General features: G+C 45.7%; 2 protein-coding genes across 4 annotated transcripts in view; one reads left to right on the top strand and one right to left on the bottom strand.

Annotated features, from left to right (window-relative positions):
- LOC139240980 (protein FAM186B-like) overlaps nucleotides 1-10,877 on the bottom strand; it is a 29,370-nt gene extending 18,493 nt beyond the window's left edge. Inside the window, exons 1-3 of the mRNA XM_070869610.1 lie at nucleotides 10,387-10,877; nucleotides 2,146-2,356; nucleotides 277-468 (exon numbers count right to left, since the gene is read on the bottom strand). Of these exons, the coding sequence (XP_070725711.1) occupies nucleotides 277-468; nucleotides 2,146-2,356; nucleotides 10,387-10,518 (535 nt within the window). The 5' untranslated portion in view covers nucleotides 10,519-10,877. The remainder of the gene's footprint in view (nucleotides 1-276; nucleotides 469-2,145; nucleotides 2,357-10,386) is intronic.
- LOC139240981 (cysteine/serine-rich nuclear protein 2-like) overlaps nucleotides 9,938-16,419 on the top strand; it is an 81,597-nt gene continuing 75,115 nt past the window's right edge. For 2 of the 3 annotated variants that reach the window (XM_070869614.1, XM_070869612.1), the window contains exon 1: nucleotides 11,033-11,391. The gene's annotated coding sequence lies outside the window, so the exon portion shown is untranslated. Of the gene's footprint in view, nucleotides 9,999-11,032; nucleotides 11,392-16,419 lie in introns of those variants that run through there. The other variant, XM_070869613.1, reaches the window with a different exon arrangement.

The following is a 16,419-nucleotide window of genomic DNA, read 5'->3' as shown; positions in this document are numbered from 1 at the left end:
GGAGATTGAAGTGCTTTGCTGAGATTGTCAGCGTGCCTAGGGCAACTTCAAACAGGAATTCTTATCTACGTTTGGGAAAAGAAACTTCTACGCCCATAATTTGCTGTTCCATATGCTATTTCTCTTCCCTCCTTCTTCTAATTGTGTTGAAATCAACAATCATCATATCATCTCCAACTCTAACTCATTATTTCCCTGGATCTCAAAACTGTGGCTGTCTCCTATCAATTTGGGTATTAGGATACATGGCAGAATCTAATATTTTTCTAAATTTACCTGCTGGTTTTGGCTTTAAATGATGTTGATGACCAAACAGAGTGTTAGATAGTTTATAGAGATTGTCTATGCACGCTTGTGAAGAAGCCAGGCCTGTTTGCACTTTCACGTTAACTTCATCAATCCATTCAGTGGACCTTTTTTCAACTTCTTCATCCTCCTCCAAGTCTACATCATTGATTAGTATTTGATCTGCACAATACATGAATGACATAAAATTACCTTTGTAAATTACATTGAAATAGCCTATGCGACCTGGCAAAAAACTGCTATTTTAGGAGCAAATATTATTCTTCTTTGCTTCTTTTTTTGTGCTCATTAAGGCGAAGAATTTAGTGCTAGTAAGTGAAACACTTTCCATTTGAGCACTGAGCATTGAGCACACTCAGGTCAGGCATAACATGGTAAGATACAGAGTAAAGCTCCCTCTACACTGTCCCATCAAACACTCCCAGGGCAGGTACAGCATGGGGTTAGATACAGAGTAAAGCTCCCTCTACACTGTTCCATCAAACTCTCCCAGGGCAGGTACAGCATGGGGTTAGATACAGAGTAAAGCTCCCTCTACACTGTCCCATCAAACACTCCCAGGGCAGCTACAGCACGGGTTAGATACAGAGTAAAACTCCCTCTACACTGTCCCATCCAACACTCCCAGGTCAGGTACAGCACGGGTTAGATACAAAGTAAAGTTCCCTCTACACTGTCCCATCAAACACTACCAGGGCAGGTACAGCACGGGGTTAGATACAGAGTAAAGCTCCCTCTACACTGTCCCATCAAACACTCCCAGGGCAGGTACAGCACCGGTTAGATACAGAGTAAAGCTCACTCTACACTGTCCCATCAAACACTCCCAGGGCAGGTACAGCACGGGTTAGATACAGAGTAAACTCCCTCGACACTGTCCCATCAAACACTCCCAGGGCAGGTACAGTACGGGTTAGATACAGAGTAAAGTTCCCTCTACACTGTCCCATCAAACACTACCAGGGCAGCTATAGCACGGGTTAGATACAGAGTAAAGCTCCCTCTACACTGTCCCATCAAACACTCCCAGGGCAGGTACAGCACGGGTTAGATACAGAGTAAAGCTCCCTCTACACTGTCCCATCAAACACTCCCAGGGCAGGTACAGCATAAGTTAGATACAGAGTAAAGCTCCCTCTACACTGTCCCATCAAACACTCCCAGGGCAGGTACAGCATGGGGTTAGATACAGAGTAAAGCGCCCTCTACACTGTCCCATCAAGCACTCCCAGGTCAGGTACAGCACGGGGTTAGTTACAGAGTAAAGCTCCCTCTACACTGTCCCATCAAACACTCCCAGGGCAGATACAGCACGGGGTTAGATACAGAGTAAAGCTCCCTCTACACTGTCCCATCGAGCACTCCCAGGGCAGGTACAGGGGGTTAGATACAGAGTAAAGCTCCCTCTACACTGTCCCATCAAACACTCCCAGGGCAGGAACAGCACGGGGTGAGATATAGAAATAAATGACCAGATCATCTGTTTTAGTGATGTTGATTGAGGGATAAATGGCAGCCAGAACGTCAGAAGAAATGGAAGGCAATGCAGAATGTGATCCCCAAAATAGGCAGTACAAATACAGCAATCCCATGTAATAAAACAGAATTTGACTGAATCAGTCACTGTGAACCATTGGCCCTGGTCATATGCTTTTACACTGGTGCTGCCCCCGGCCAATATTGCTCTCCACTGACTTCAATGGGAAGTAAAATCGAGCAGGGTGCGAAACCAGCCTTGCACCCAATCCCATCAGTTTTGGGGCGAGCGGGTTAGGTTAAAATTGCCCTCTCAGTGTGTAACGCCACTGGAAATCGACTAGTTTCTAAGAAACCGCTTACTGCTGTCTGATAGCCATTGCAGAATAAACTTTAAGATTTCCTCTTTGGTGCTGCTGCCTGTTGCAAACTCAGTGATTGCGTCTATCAACCACTCCCTTTCCTTCCTTTCAGTGGTAAAGGTGATTCTTGGCACTTGCTGGTGGTCCAATCTTGCATGGCTCAAAGCAAAATTCACTTTGTCTAGAATGTCCCTCAAGCGTTCTGCAACTTCCTGTTGGCAAATATTAAAAGAAAAGATCAAAAGGAGGCAAGCTATTCAAGCAAATAGTCGTTTCAAAACTTGGGAAACATCAATTACAGTTATTACTTCGAAAAGACACAAATCACTTCCTTCGGCCTACTTATGTCCCTGCTGTATAAAATGAAGAAGAAATAATTGTACTTCGATGAAGAAAAAAGACTTGCATTTATGTAGCGGCTTTCACGACCTCAGGACGTCCCTTTACAGCCAATGCGGTACTGTTGAAGTGCAGTCACTGGTGTAATGCTGCAGCCAATTTGTGATCAGCAAGATCCCACAAACAGCAATGAAATAAAGGACCAAATTATCAATAGGATTCCCTTGTCCTCACCTTCCACATCACTAGCCTCCACATTCAGCGGATCATCCTCCACCATTTCCGCCACCTCCAGTGTGATCCCACCACAAACACATCTTCCCCTCCCCTCACCTCTCAGCATTCTGGAGGGACTGTTCCCTCTGGGGCACCCTGGTGCACTCCTCAATCACCCTCAACACCCCCTCCTCTTCCCACGGCATCTTCCTGTGCAAGCACAGGAATTGCAACACCTGCCCTTTTACCCTCTCCCTTCCCACTGTCCAGGGCCACAAACGCTACTTCCAGGTGAAACAGCAATTTACTTGTACATCTTTCAATTTAGTATACTGTATTCGCTGCTCACGATGCGGTCTCCTCTACACTGGTAGATTGGGTGACCGCTTTGCAGAACACTTCCGTTCAGTCCGCAAGAATGACCCTGAGCTTCCGGTCGCCTGTCATTTTAATTCTCCATTCCCACTCTGACCTCTCCGTCCTCAGCCTCCTACACTGTTCCAACGAAGCTCAACGTAAGTCCGAGGAACAGCACCTCACCTTTCGATTAGGCACTTTACAGCATGGATTCATGAAAGGGAAATCATGTTTAACTAACTTACTGGAATTCTTTGAGGATATAACGAGCATGGTGGATAGAGGTGTACCGATGGATGTGGTGTATTTAGATTTCCAAAAGGCATTCGATAAGGTGCCACACAAAAGGTTACTGCAGAAGATAAAGGTACGCGGAGTCAGAGGAAATGTATTAGCATGGATAGAGAATTGGCTGGCGAACAGAAAGCAGAGAGTCGGGATAAATGGGTCCTTTTCCGGTTGGAAATCAGTGGTTAGTGGTGTGCCACAGGGATCGGTGCTGGGACCACAACTGTTTACAATATACATAGATGACCAAGAAGAGGGGACAGAATGTAGTGCAACAAAATTTGCAGATGACACTAAGATTAGTGGGAAAGCGGGTTGTGTAGAGGACTCAGAGAGGCTGCAAGGAGATTTGGATAGGTTAAGCGAATGGGCTAAGGTTTGGCAGATGGAATACAATGTCGGAAAGTGTGAGATCATCCACCTTGGGAAAAAAAACAGTAAAAGGGAATATTATTTGAATGGGGAGAAATTACAACATGCTGTGGTGCAGAGGGACCTGGGGATCCTTGTGCATGAATCCCAAAAGGTTAGTTTGCAGGTGCAGCAGGTAATCGGGAAGGCAAATGGAATGTTGGCCTTCATTGCGAGAGGGATGGAGTACAAAAGCAGGGAGGTCTTGCTGCAACTGTATAAGGTATTGGTAAGGCCGCACCTGGAGTACTGCGTGCAGTTTTGGTCACCTTACTTAAGGAAGGATAAACTAGCTTTGGAAGGGGTACAGAGACGATTCACTAGGCTGATTCCGGAGATGAGGGGGTTACCTTATGATGATAGATTGAGTAGACTGGGTCTTTACTCCTTGGAGTTCAGAAGGATGAGGGGTGATCTTATAGAAACATTTATAATCATGAAAGGGATAGACAAGATAGAGGCAGAGAGGTTGTTTCCATTGGTAGGGGAGACTAGAACTAGGGGGCACAGCCTCAAAATACGGAGGAGCCAATTTAAAACCGAGTTGAGAAAGAATTTCTTCTCCCAGAGGGTTGTGAATCTGTGGAATTCTCTGCCCAAGGAAGCAGTTGAGGCTGGCTCATTGAATGTTTTCAAGTCAAAGATAGATAGATTTTTAACCACTAGGGGAATTAAGGGTTACGGGGAGAGGGCGGGTAAGTGGAGCTGAGTCCACGTCCAGATCAGCCATGATCTTATTGAATGGCGGAGCAGGCTCGAGGGGCTAGATGGCCTACTCCTGTTCCTAATTCTTATGTTCTTATGTTCCGGACGCAACCTCTGCCCCCATTTCTTCGGATGGCAGCTGTTGCTGATGATTCTGCTTTTGCCATTTACATCTCCTCTAGGCCATCTTTTGTTTCTTAATTTGTCCCATTATCATCTTTTGCCTTGCACCATCATCCCTTTTGTCATTTAATCTCTCCTGCCTTCCATCCTATCACAGACCTTCTCTTTTGTTCTTTCCTCCCCTCCCCCGTTCCCTTGCTGAAAAACCAGTTACATCTCTAACTTTTTCCAGTTCTGACGAAAGGTCATCGACCTGAAACGTTAACTCTGTTTCTCTCTCCACAGAAGCTACCTGACCCGCTGAGTATTTTCTGTTTTTAGAGCTGATTATCTGTTTTTTAGTGATGTTGGTTGAGGGATAAATATTGGCGAGGAGAAATCCCATTCAATCACCATCATCCCAGCTCTGCCCATTACCAGGACCTCCAAAACAAAGTATTATCATTCAGAATATCAGTGATAAGCTAATACAAAATATTATTTTTATTTCATCGAATCATCAATGCCTCCCAGGCCTTTTGGGTAACTTGTACCTTGTAGCACGTCTGGCTCCAATGTTCTCATCTATACCCCCCATCATCATCATAGGCAGTCCCTCGGGGTCGAGGATGACTTGCTTCCACACTAAAAGTGAGTAGTCAGGTGATTGATGAACTAATTTTAAAGGGTGGAAGATGCCTGTGCGTGAACTTTTTTAACGTGGGGAGGCCGTTGCACACCAGCCACCACATGGGCTTGATGGAGCAAGGTCTTGGTCCAGTGGCAAGGGGATCCAAGGCGACTGGAGACCAGGCTCTGCCTCATGTGCCAATACATACACACAAACTCAAACATACTCCTACTGTCCTCCTTCTCACAGGTTGAAGCGAATAGTATAGATGCATTTAAGGGGAGGCGAGATAAGCAACGGGAGGCGCAGCACGGGCCAATAGCGAGGCTGTGAGGCTCACATTGCGTGCTATGAATTCCACGGAGAGAGGGTAAAAGCAATACATTGAGTGGCACAAACAGCCTGGAGATAAATGACCAGTTAAAGGGCCAATAGCGAGGCTGTGAGGCTCACATTGCGTGCTATGAATTCCACGGAGAGAGGGTAAAAGCAATACATTGAGTGGCACAAACAGCCTGGAGATAAATGACCAGTTAAAGGTGGTGTTGTAGAGGGCATAAAACATTGGCCAGGAAATAGGAGGGGAAAAAACCCACCACAGCTCTCGGTTCTGATCATTCTGCACTGATCTCCAGTGGAATGAATAAGCACGTCACCATTCAGCGAAAAAAGGATTGGGCTTGGCTGGAAATTCTCTTCCCTCCCCCCCCCTCGCGCTGCCCCCCCGCCGTCCCCCCTGCAGTTTCTCTTCCCCGTTCCCCCACCCCTGCAATTTCTCTCTTCTCCCCCTCCCCCTCTGCAACGGCAGCGATGCCCACCAACTCATCACCTTCCAGATGGTGACTGACCACTCAAGTGAGTACAGTGTTGGTGCCCATGGAATCGTAGCTCATCGCCATCGTGAGTCACCACCTTTCTATACACAGCCCCACTCAAATGCTTCCCACAGACGGCTGTGAGCAGTGTGAAATGTGAGAACTTTACAAATCATTTGCTAATCCTTTGTCCTCGCAGAAACAAAACATTCCACCAGTAAGTTAGTGTTTCCTCCTCCTCATACATGTAATATGGCAGGCCTTATTCACTCGTATATACACACAGACATATAAATATATATATACACAAATCATTATCATCATAGGCGATCCCTCGAAGCGAGGATGACTTGCTTCCACGCCAAAAAGGGATGAGTTTACCGCTGTTTCAATGATGGACCTAATATTCCGGATCACGAACTACATCCTGAAGGGTGGAAGATGCCTGTGGGTGGATTTTTTTAACATGGGGTGACCGTTGCACACCAGCCACCACACGGGCTTGACAGAGCTAGGTCTTGGTCCAGTGGCAAGGATTAACCAAGACGACTGGAGACCAGCCCTGCTGCACGGACCTAGTGCGCACACATATCGCAGTGTGGGCTGGGCCCGTGCTGCCCCTGGGCCCTCGCCTCTTCTGGGCCCCGAACTCACGCCTCTCCTGGGCCCCGATCACACCGCTCTGCAATCGCTCGCCGCTCCTTCGCCCCGACCGTGCCGCTCCTGCTGTACCTGGCCATGCTCCAATCAGCGACGTGGATTTGGGTGACATCAAATTCAGTCGTCCTCTTTACAGCCGTCGCCCTCCTGCAGCAACACGCGCTGCTCCCTGAAGTGGCCTGCCGCAGCACGTTGCTCCCTCCAATGGCCCCGGCCTGCTGATGGTCTTGCAGGCCGGGACCGCGCTGATTTCCGGGCCAGGCCGCCGCATGCTGCTCCCTCCAATGGCCCCGGCCTGCTGAAATCGGCACGATCCCGGCCTGCAAGACCATACACATGTATATATAATATATACACACACATATATACACACACACACACACACGCAAACATATATATATGTAATATATACACACACACGGATATATATATACATATACACACATATTTACACACACACTTATCTATATACAATATATACACACATACACACACACACACATACATACATATCATCATCATCATCATCATCACAGGCAGTCCCTCAGGGTCGAGGATGACTTGCTTCCACACTAAAAATGAGTACTCAGGTGACTGATGAACTCATTTTAAACGGTGGAAGATGCCTGTGCGTGAATTGTTTTAACGTGGGGAGGCTGTTGCACACCAGCCACCACACAGGCTTGACGGAGCAAGGTCTTGGTCCAGTGGCAAAGGGATCACAAACGACTGGAGACCAGGCTCCGCCACATGTGCCAATACAGACACACTCAAACATACTCCTACTGTCCTCCTTCCTTCCTCCTTCCCACAGGACCTCTCTCTCCGTGGAAGTCCGCAATGTTAGCCTCCGACCTCTCAGCCTTGCTATTGGCCCGTGCTGCGCCTTCTCTTGGTCTTGTCCACGCTGCTCCACCTCTGGGCTTCGACCTCTCAGCTCCTCCGTGCCTCGTCCGTCCCGACCTCCGCTCCTTGCCCATCCCGACCTCGCTGGTCTTAACCTCCGCATCTCGTCTATCACTCCCGCTTCTCGCCGCTTCCGACCTCCGCATTGTTAATTCTGCTGTTGCGGTGGCTAGCATTTTTTGATTTGTCCACAGCTCCAGGCTCGCTCTCCAAACATACATATACGTACTCATCCATATACATGGGAAACGGTAACTAGTGAGGTGCCACAGGGATCGATGCTGGGTCCTCAACTATTTACAATCTATATTAATGACTTGGATGAAGGGACCGAGTGTAATGTAGCCAAGTTTGCTGATGATACAAAGATGGGGAGGTCACAAAAAATCTGCAAAGGGATATAGACAGGCTAAGTGAGTGGGCAAACATTTGGCAGATGGAGTATAATGTGGGCAAGTGTGAGGTTATCCACTTCGGCAGGAAAAATAAAAAAGCAAATTATTATTTAAATGGAGATTACAAAATGCTGCAGTGCAGAGGGACCTGGGGGTCCTCGTGCATGAAACACAAAAAGTTAGTAAGCAGGTACAGCAAGTAATCAGGAAGGCAAATGGAATGTTGGCCTTTATTGCAAGGGGAATAAAGTATAAAAGCAGGGAAGTCCTGCTACAACTGTACAGGGTATTGGTGAGACCACACCTGGAGTACTGTGTACAGTTTTGGTCTCCGTATTTAAGGAGGGATATACTTGCATTGGAGGCAGTTCAGAGAAGGTTCACTAGGTTGATTCCCGAGATGAAGGGGTTGACTTATGAAGAAAGGTTGAGCAGGTTGGGCCGATACTCATTGGAGTTCAGAAGAATGAGAGATGATCTTATTGAAACATATAAGATACTGAAGGGGCTTGACAAGGTAGATGCAGAGAGAATGTTTTCACTCGTGGGGGAATCTAGAACTAGAGGGCAGAGTTTAAGAATAAGGGGTCGCCCATTTAGAACTGAGATGAGGAGGAATTTCTTCTCGTAAGGATTGTAAATCTGTGGAATTCTCTACCCCAGAGACCTGTGGAGGCTGGGTCTGTGAACATATTTAAGGTGGAGATTGTCAGATTTTTGAACGATCAGGGAATAAAGGGTTAGGGGAGCAGACAGGGAAGTGGAGCTGAGCCCATCAGCCATGATCTTATTAAATGGTGGAGCAGGCTCAAGGGGCCAAATGGCCTACTCCTGCTCCTATTTCTTATGTTCTTATGTTATGTTCTTATATATATATGTGTTGCAAGCCACTCATTTACATCAAAAACCACTATTCGTGGTTCAAGAAGAAGGCCCATCACCATCTTCTCAAGGGCAACTAGGGATGGGCAATAAATGCCGGCCTTGCCAGCAATGTCCGCATCCCGAGAATGGATAATAAAAAAAAAATCCAAATCAACCACCAAGTTAAAAACACTGTAGGAAAAATGGTTCCGTTTTGCTTCAATAGAACCTGCCGCAGTAACACCTGATCGCCATGGTCATGGACAACAATAGGATTCTGTATAATGGCTATTTTTGAATGTGAGATTTTGCCTTGGTAACTGTATCCACATGGGCCATTCTCGTTTAAAATAAATTAAACGTCAGTTCCAGATATATGGAGAGTACAATGAGAAATTCCATGTCTGACAACCCCAATCTGCATAAGTTTCCCCTAAACATCCTTGTTTCTCCAAAAAGAGAACTTCAGTCGAAGGAATTGAAAAGGTGAAATGTCAGCATCAAGTTCAAATCTGAGTTCTGGCATTCGCTAAAATTTGACATCACATTGTGTGTGTGTGTGTGTGCCTCTGCAAATCAAAATAACTCAATGAAATGGAGTTCCTCAATAAAACCTTAAGGTCCCACATAATCCTGAAGACCAAAAGATCACAAAGTCAGGAGTGAGAAAAGATCTTTCTGCCCCTCAAGCCCACGCCATCCAAAATTCATGTCGGATTAGCATGGACTCAAAATCATCCACTAGGAGGCATCAGGAGGCACTGCCCAGGCCGGACTCCTCCAGCGGGTTAATCTACGCCTGCCCAGGATTGCAGGGAGATCAGGGGCTCAGCAGAGCAAATGGATCGACCCACATACTCGCGCTTTGTGGGTTTTTTTTTAGCGCTGTAACAAGGAGTAGCACTTTGCCGCTCGCTGATAACCGGTTTCTTAACGTATGAGATATAAATGTCAATGTCAAGGTTGAAGAGCTTTTCAGGGCAGTGTTGCTGGTACAATAAACATCTTATCTGCTTTCTTCCTGTCAAGGAATTCTCCTTCGGAATACAATGTTTCCATTGAAATTCCGGCCTCAGCTTTAAGTAGAGGGGAAACAAAATGGAAAAAAAACCCAGGACGCTGGAAACCTGAAATAAAAGCAGAAAATGCTCGAAATTTGCAGCAGGTCAGTCAGTCTGTGTAAAGAAAAAAAGATTAACGTTTCGGGTATCGATATTTGCTCAGAATCATGAAGGATATCGAAGCTTTTTATGATTCTGACCAAATATCGATACCCGAATCGTTAATCTCTTTTTAGTGTCACTGTAACTTGAAGGATATTGAAGCTTTTTAAGTTTCAGTGACACTATGGTGCTGAAAAACAGCGTGGGATGATGTTCCCGCTCATTCTAACTTCAGCACTGGGTGTTTAGTCGAATGGAAATCTTATGACAAACGTACATAGCACCCTGCCAGGAACCGTTCTTCTAAGTTCGGGAAACATACGATTGTTACCCTCTTTTTTGATAACTGGTCATCTTTCTCGCCTACAATTCTTCCACAGGCGCTGTTACCTGTCTTGCCCTGGCTAGCTGCGTTTTCTCGATTTTTTCTATGGCCTGTTTGACTGTTGCGGATAGGTCAGCGACGCTGTCTTTAGGTGTCAGCCCAGTGCTCTCGAAGTCAGTCCTGCTTGTCTCCTCCATGTTGCACAAATCTTCAAATCGTTCCAAAAACCGGTCTATGTATCGATTTTTGTTTTAAACTGCCCCTCAATCTTTCTGTCTGTCAGAGCAGAATGGTGGAGGGGGAGAGAATTCACGCAAAAGGTCTGGTCGCACCTTGAGCCACGTGTCATGAATGAGCGATTGTTTACCTGTTACCTTTTCGTTACGCCGGGGTTGGTCGGAAATTGACCTGGGCGTTCACTGCGCCCGCGGGCTGACAATGGGATGACGCGGACCTCACACACACACACACACCAGGCTGGAACCGACCCATTATTTGTTTTCATTGGAGGACGTGCGCGCTAAGGTGGATCAAGTCGGACCCTTTTTTGTTGTTGGGTGGCCACAGAGGAGAACAGAAGGAAGGGCGGACCACAACTCCCAAGATGCAGCGGGATCCGCCCCTCCACGCATGCGCTCTGATTCGCCGGCTGGCGTCATGTCTATAAATAGCGGCGTGGGGGGAATGCCGAGCCCATTGTTACAGTCAGGTCGCTACATTGTAGCGGCTCGGAGCCAGGGCTCCGGCAAGTCACTTTTCCCCCCCCACCCCCCCTTTCCCTCCCCCCCCCCGCAGTAGAATCCACCAACCAGCCCCCCGTCTCTCCCCTCCCCAGCCGTCGCCTGCCAATCCCCTCCTCTGATCGCAACAAACCCAAGCACCTCCACCGGCAAAAAGCAGCAACACTTTAATTAACACGGATCTGTTTTTTTTTGGAAAAAGGGGTTGAATATATATTGTCTAAAAGACTGCTGTTGGAAAAAAAGGACTCGCCCAAGCCAAGCGCCATTTAAATCCCTGTACAGCACTTAAATAGGAGGGGAGACTGCCGATTATAACCAACATTTCAGGTAGGGGAATGCATTTTTGTTTGTGCACGGTCATTCATCCGTCATAACTAGGATGGCAGAACGCTCTTTTCTGTTTAATGCTTGGGCTGGCTATTAATCCAGCCTTGACACGGTTCATGATGCGGTTTCCGGGATAGTCGCCGGTAAATCTTCGTCAGAGACCGTGATCACTTGATGAATCATGCCGTGTTAAATGCCACCTCCCTCTCAATGCTGCTATTTACCTTTCTGAGCGGCGTTCCCCTTTACCCACAAGTTGTGCGAATCAAATGTCAATTCCAACTTGCCCACAGTTACAGTAACAAAAGGTCAGCTGCAATGTAGTGTATGCATTCTCCTGGTGACACCTCGTAAACGGCACGGTGGAACAGGCAGCGAATAACTACATCCAATATGGTTAATACTTGCTATGTTTCTTTCTAAACTCTACGTGTCTCTGTACATTATGTATTTCTCGGTGCATTAGGAGTCTTTTTATTTTCTGCCTTTATTGCAATTTGCAGCAACTCTTTTAATTTACGAATAGTTAATTGGTGGAATGTAAATATCAAGAACTACCCCCTGCTACTGTAAATGTGAAATGGCACTTGTAGGAATTAAATGATGAGCTACTTTGGATCTGCTTATTTTATGGATATATAATTTATTGAAAGACTAAAACATGTTGCGGGGAGTGTACTACACACTTTAAAACTGCCTCAAAGGAATGCATTTTTAAATACTGTACTACCCAATCCTAAATGGCAATAAATATTCTTTTTCTGTTATTCTGTTGCTAAAAAAAATTCTGAGAGTTTTAATTGACTAAACTAGATGGGAAAGTGCAACATATTTGAGATTGTGTGCAGGAAATCCTAGCTAAGCTTGTTTTTAATGGATTCGTGCCCAAGGGCAGCATACAGCTGTAATACTGTTACTAGAGACAAAATGGACACAAGATTAATCTGAGAGTCATCTATAACACTGTAGTTTCTTAATCACCAAAGTGAAGGACTGTTTAGAAGAACCCCATTTTGAGAAGCAGGTACGCATGGATTTTTGGGTCTCATGATTTCAAAGCATATGACCGACCTGGGTTTACGGTGTCAAATTCTGTTGTTGCATGGGATTGCAGAATTGTTGTCTTTTTTTGGGATCGTTGGTTAAGCAACACCTCGATTTCAAAATTCTCATCCTTGTTTACAAATTCTTCCATGGCCCACCTATCTCTGTAATCTCCTCCAGCCCCCCCCCCGGAGATAGTCTGTGCTCCTCGAATTCTGCCCTCTTGAGCATCCCTGATTATAATCGCTCAACCATTGGCAGCCATGCCTTCTGTTGCCTGGGCCCTGAGCTCGGGAATCCCTGCCTAAACCTCTCCGCCTCTCTTTCCTCCTTTTAAGACGCTCCTTAAAACCTCATCTGCCTTAATTTCTCCTTTTGTGGCTCGGTGTCAAATGTTTTGTCTCAATACTCCTGTGAAGCGCCTTGGGGCGTTAAACTACACTAAAGGCGCTATATAAATACAAGTTGTTATTGGATCACATAGAATCATGGAAGGGTTACAGAATGGAAGAAGGCCATTCGGCCCATCGAGCCCGTGCCGGCTCTGCAAGACACCTCAACTAGTCCCACTCCCCCACCCTTTCCCTGTAACCTTGCAAATTTTTTTCCTTCAGGTACTTATTCAACTCCCTTTTGAAAGCAGTGATTGAGTCTACCTCCACCGCCCTTTCAGGCAGTGCATTCCAGATCCTAACCACTCGCTGCGTAATAAAGTTTTTTCTTGCGTTGCCTTTGGTTCTTTGCCAATCACCTTAAATCTGTGTCCTCTTGTTCTTGACCCTTCTGCCAATGGGAACAGTTTCTCTTGATCTACCCTGTCCAGACCCCTCATGATTTTGAACACCTATCAATTCTCCTCTCAACCTTCTCTGCTCTAAGGAGAACAACCCCAGCTTCTCCAGTCAATCCACGTAAATGAAGTCCCTCATTCCTGGAATCATTCTCGTAAATCTTTTCTGCACCGTCTCGAAGACCTTCACATCCTTCCTAAAATGCGGTGCCCAGAATTGGACACACTGCTCCAGTTGAGGTCGAACCAGTGTTTTATAAAGGTGGTGCATAATTTCCACGCTTTTGTACTCTATGCCTCTATTCACGAAGCCCAGGATCCCGTAAGCTATTATAACCGCTTTCTCAACCTGCCCTGCCACCTTCAACGATTTGTACATAGATACCCCTAGCGCTCTCTGTTCATGCACTCCTTTTAGGATTGTTCCCTTTTCTGTGTTAAATTTCATCTGCCACATGTCTGCCCATTCCACCAGTCTGTCTTCTTGAAGTCTATCACTATCCTCCTCACTGTTCACTGTACTTCCAAGGTTTGTGTCATCTGCAAATTTTGAAATTGTGCCCTTCACACCCACATCAAGTCATTAATATATATCAAGAAAACAATGGTCCCAGTACCAACCCATGAGGAACACCACTGTTTACCTTCCTCCAGTCCGAAAAACAACCATTCACCACTACTCTGTTTCCTGTCACTTAGCCAATTTCTTATCCATTCTGCCACTGTCCCTTTTATTCCATGGGCTTCAACTTTGCTGGCATAAGGATATAAGAAATAGGAGCAGGAGCAGGCCATTTGGCTCCTCGAGCCTGCACCGCCATTTAATAAGATCATGGCTGATCTGATCATGGACTCGGCTCCACTTCCCTGCCTGCTCCCCATAACCCTTTAGTTCCTTATTGCTCAAAAATCTGTCTATCTCCGCCTTAAATATATTCAATGACTCAGCCTCCACAGCCTTCTGGGGCAGAGAATTCCACAGATTTACAGCCCTCTGAGAAGAAATTCCTCCTAATCTCAGTTTTAAATGGACGACCCTTTATTCTGAGACTCTGTCCCCAAGTTTTAGTTTCCCCTATGAGTGGAAATATCCTCTCTGCATCCATCTTGTCGAGCCCCCTCATTATCTTATACTCATTCTTCTAAATTCCAATGAGTATAGGCCCAAACTACTCAACCTATCCTCATAAATCAACCCTTTCATCCTCTGGAATCAACCTAGTGAACCTTCTCTGAACATCCTCTCATGCAAGTATATCCTTCCTTAAATACGGAGACCAAAACTGTACGCAGTACTCCAGGTGTGGCCTCACCAATACCCTGTACAATTGTAGCAGGACTTCTCTGCTTTTATACTCTATCCCCCTTGCAATAAAGGCCAACATTCCATTTGCCTTCCTGATTACTTGCTGTACCTGCATACTAACTTTTTGTGTTTCATGCACAAGGACCCCCAGGTCCCTCTGTACTGCAGCACTTTGCAATTTTTCTCCATTTAAATTATAATTTGCTTTTCTATTATTTCTGCCAAAGTGGATAACCTCAAATTTTCCCACATTATACACTACTCCATCTGCCAAATTTTTGACCACTCACTTAGCCTGTCTATATCCCTTTGCAGATTTTCTGTGTGCTCCTCACAATTTGATTTCCCACCCATCTTTGTATCATCAGCAAATTTGGCTACATTACACTCAGTCCCTTCATCCAAGTCATTAATATCAATTGTAAATAGTTGAGGACCCAGCACCGATCCCTGTGGTACCCCACCAGTTACTGTTTGCCAACCGGAAAATGACCCATTGATCCCGCCTCTCTGTTTTCTGTTAGTTAGCCAATCCTCTATCCATGCTAATATATTACCCCCAACCCCGTGAGCTTTTATCTTGTGCAGTAACCTTTTATGTGGCACCTTATCGAATACATTCTAGAAATCCAAATCCACCACATCCACTGGTTCCCCCTTATCCACCATGTTCGTTACATCCTCAAAGAACTCCAGCAAATTTGTCAAACATGACTTCCCCTTCATAAAACTGTGCTGGCTCTGCTTGATTGAATCATACTTTTCCAAATATCCCACTACTGCTTCCTCAATAATGGACTCCAGCATTTTTCCAACGACAGATGTTAGGCTAACTGGTCTATAGTTTCCTGCTTTTTGTCTGCCTCCTTTTTTAAATAGGGGCGTTACATTTGCGGTTTTCCAATCTGCTGGGACCACATCAGAATCCAAGGAATTTTGGTAGATTACAACCAATGCATCCGCTATCTCTGCAGCCACTTCTTTTCGGATCCTCGGGTCCAGGGAACTTGTTTGCCTTTAGTCCCATTATTCTATGGCAAGCCTATTATGTGGCACTTTTGTTGAATGCCTTTTGGAAATCCATGTACACTACGTCAATCGCAATCACCTCATCAACCTTCTCTGTTACCTCGATCAAGTTGGTTAAACACGATTTAACAAATCTGTGCTGGCTTTCCTTAATTAATCCACATTTGTCCAAGTGACTGCTAATTTTGTCCCTGATTATTGTTTCTAAAAGCTTCCCCATGACTGAGGTTAAACTGACCGGCCTATAGTTGCTGGATTTATCTTTACACCCTTTTTTGAACAAGGATGTAACATTTGCAATTCTCCAGTCCTCTGGCACCAGCCCTGTTTCTAAGGAGGATTGGAAGATTATGGCCAGTACCGCCGCGATTTCTTCCTTCACTTTCCTCAGCATCTTAGGATGCATCACATCCGGTCTTGGTGACTTCTTTACTTTAGCCAGCCTTTCTAGTACCTTGTCTTTATCAATTTTTATCCCATCCAGTATCTCCTCTACCTCCTCCTTCACTGTGTCTATGGCAGCAGCATCTTCCTTGATGAAGACAGATGCAAGCAAAGTACTTATTTAGTACCTCAGCCATACCCTCTGCCTCCATGCATAGCTCTCTTTTTTGGTCCCTAATCGGCCCCACCCCTCCTCTTACGACTCGTTTACTATTTATATGCCTATCGAAGACTTTTAGATTACCTTTTATGTTAGCTGCCATTCTATTCTCATACCCTCTCTTTGCCCCTCTCATTTTCTGTTTCACTTCTCCTCTGACCTTTCTATATTCAGCCTGATTCTCAGATGTATTCTCGACCTGACATCCGTCATACGCGCTCTTTTTCTGCATCATCTTGCTCTCCATCTCTTTTG

This window comes from Pristiophorus japonicus, chromosome X, assembly GCF_044704955.1.
Source record: "Pristiophorus japonicus isolate sPriJap1 chromosome X, sPriJap1.hap1, whole genome shotgun sequence".
Taxonomy (NCBI): domain Eukaryota; kingdom Metazoa; phylum Chordata; class Chondrichthyes; family Pristiophoridae; genus Pristiophorus; species Pristiophorus japonicus.
The sequence above is the reverse complement of the archived record's forward strand: the minus strand, read 5'-3'. Positions and strand labels throughout refer to the sequence as shown.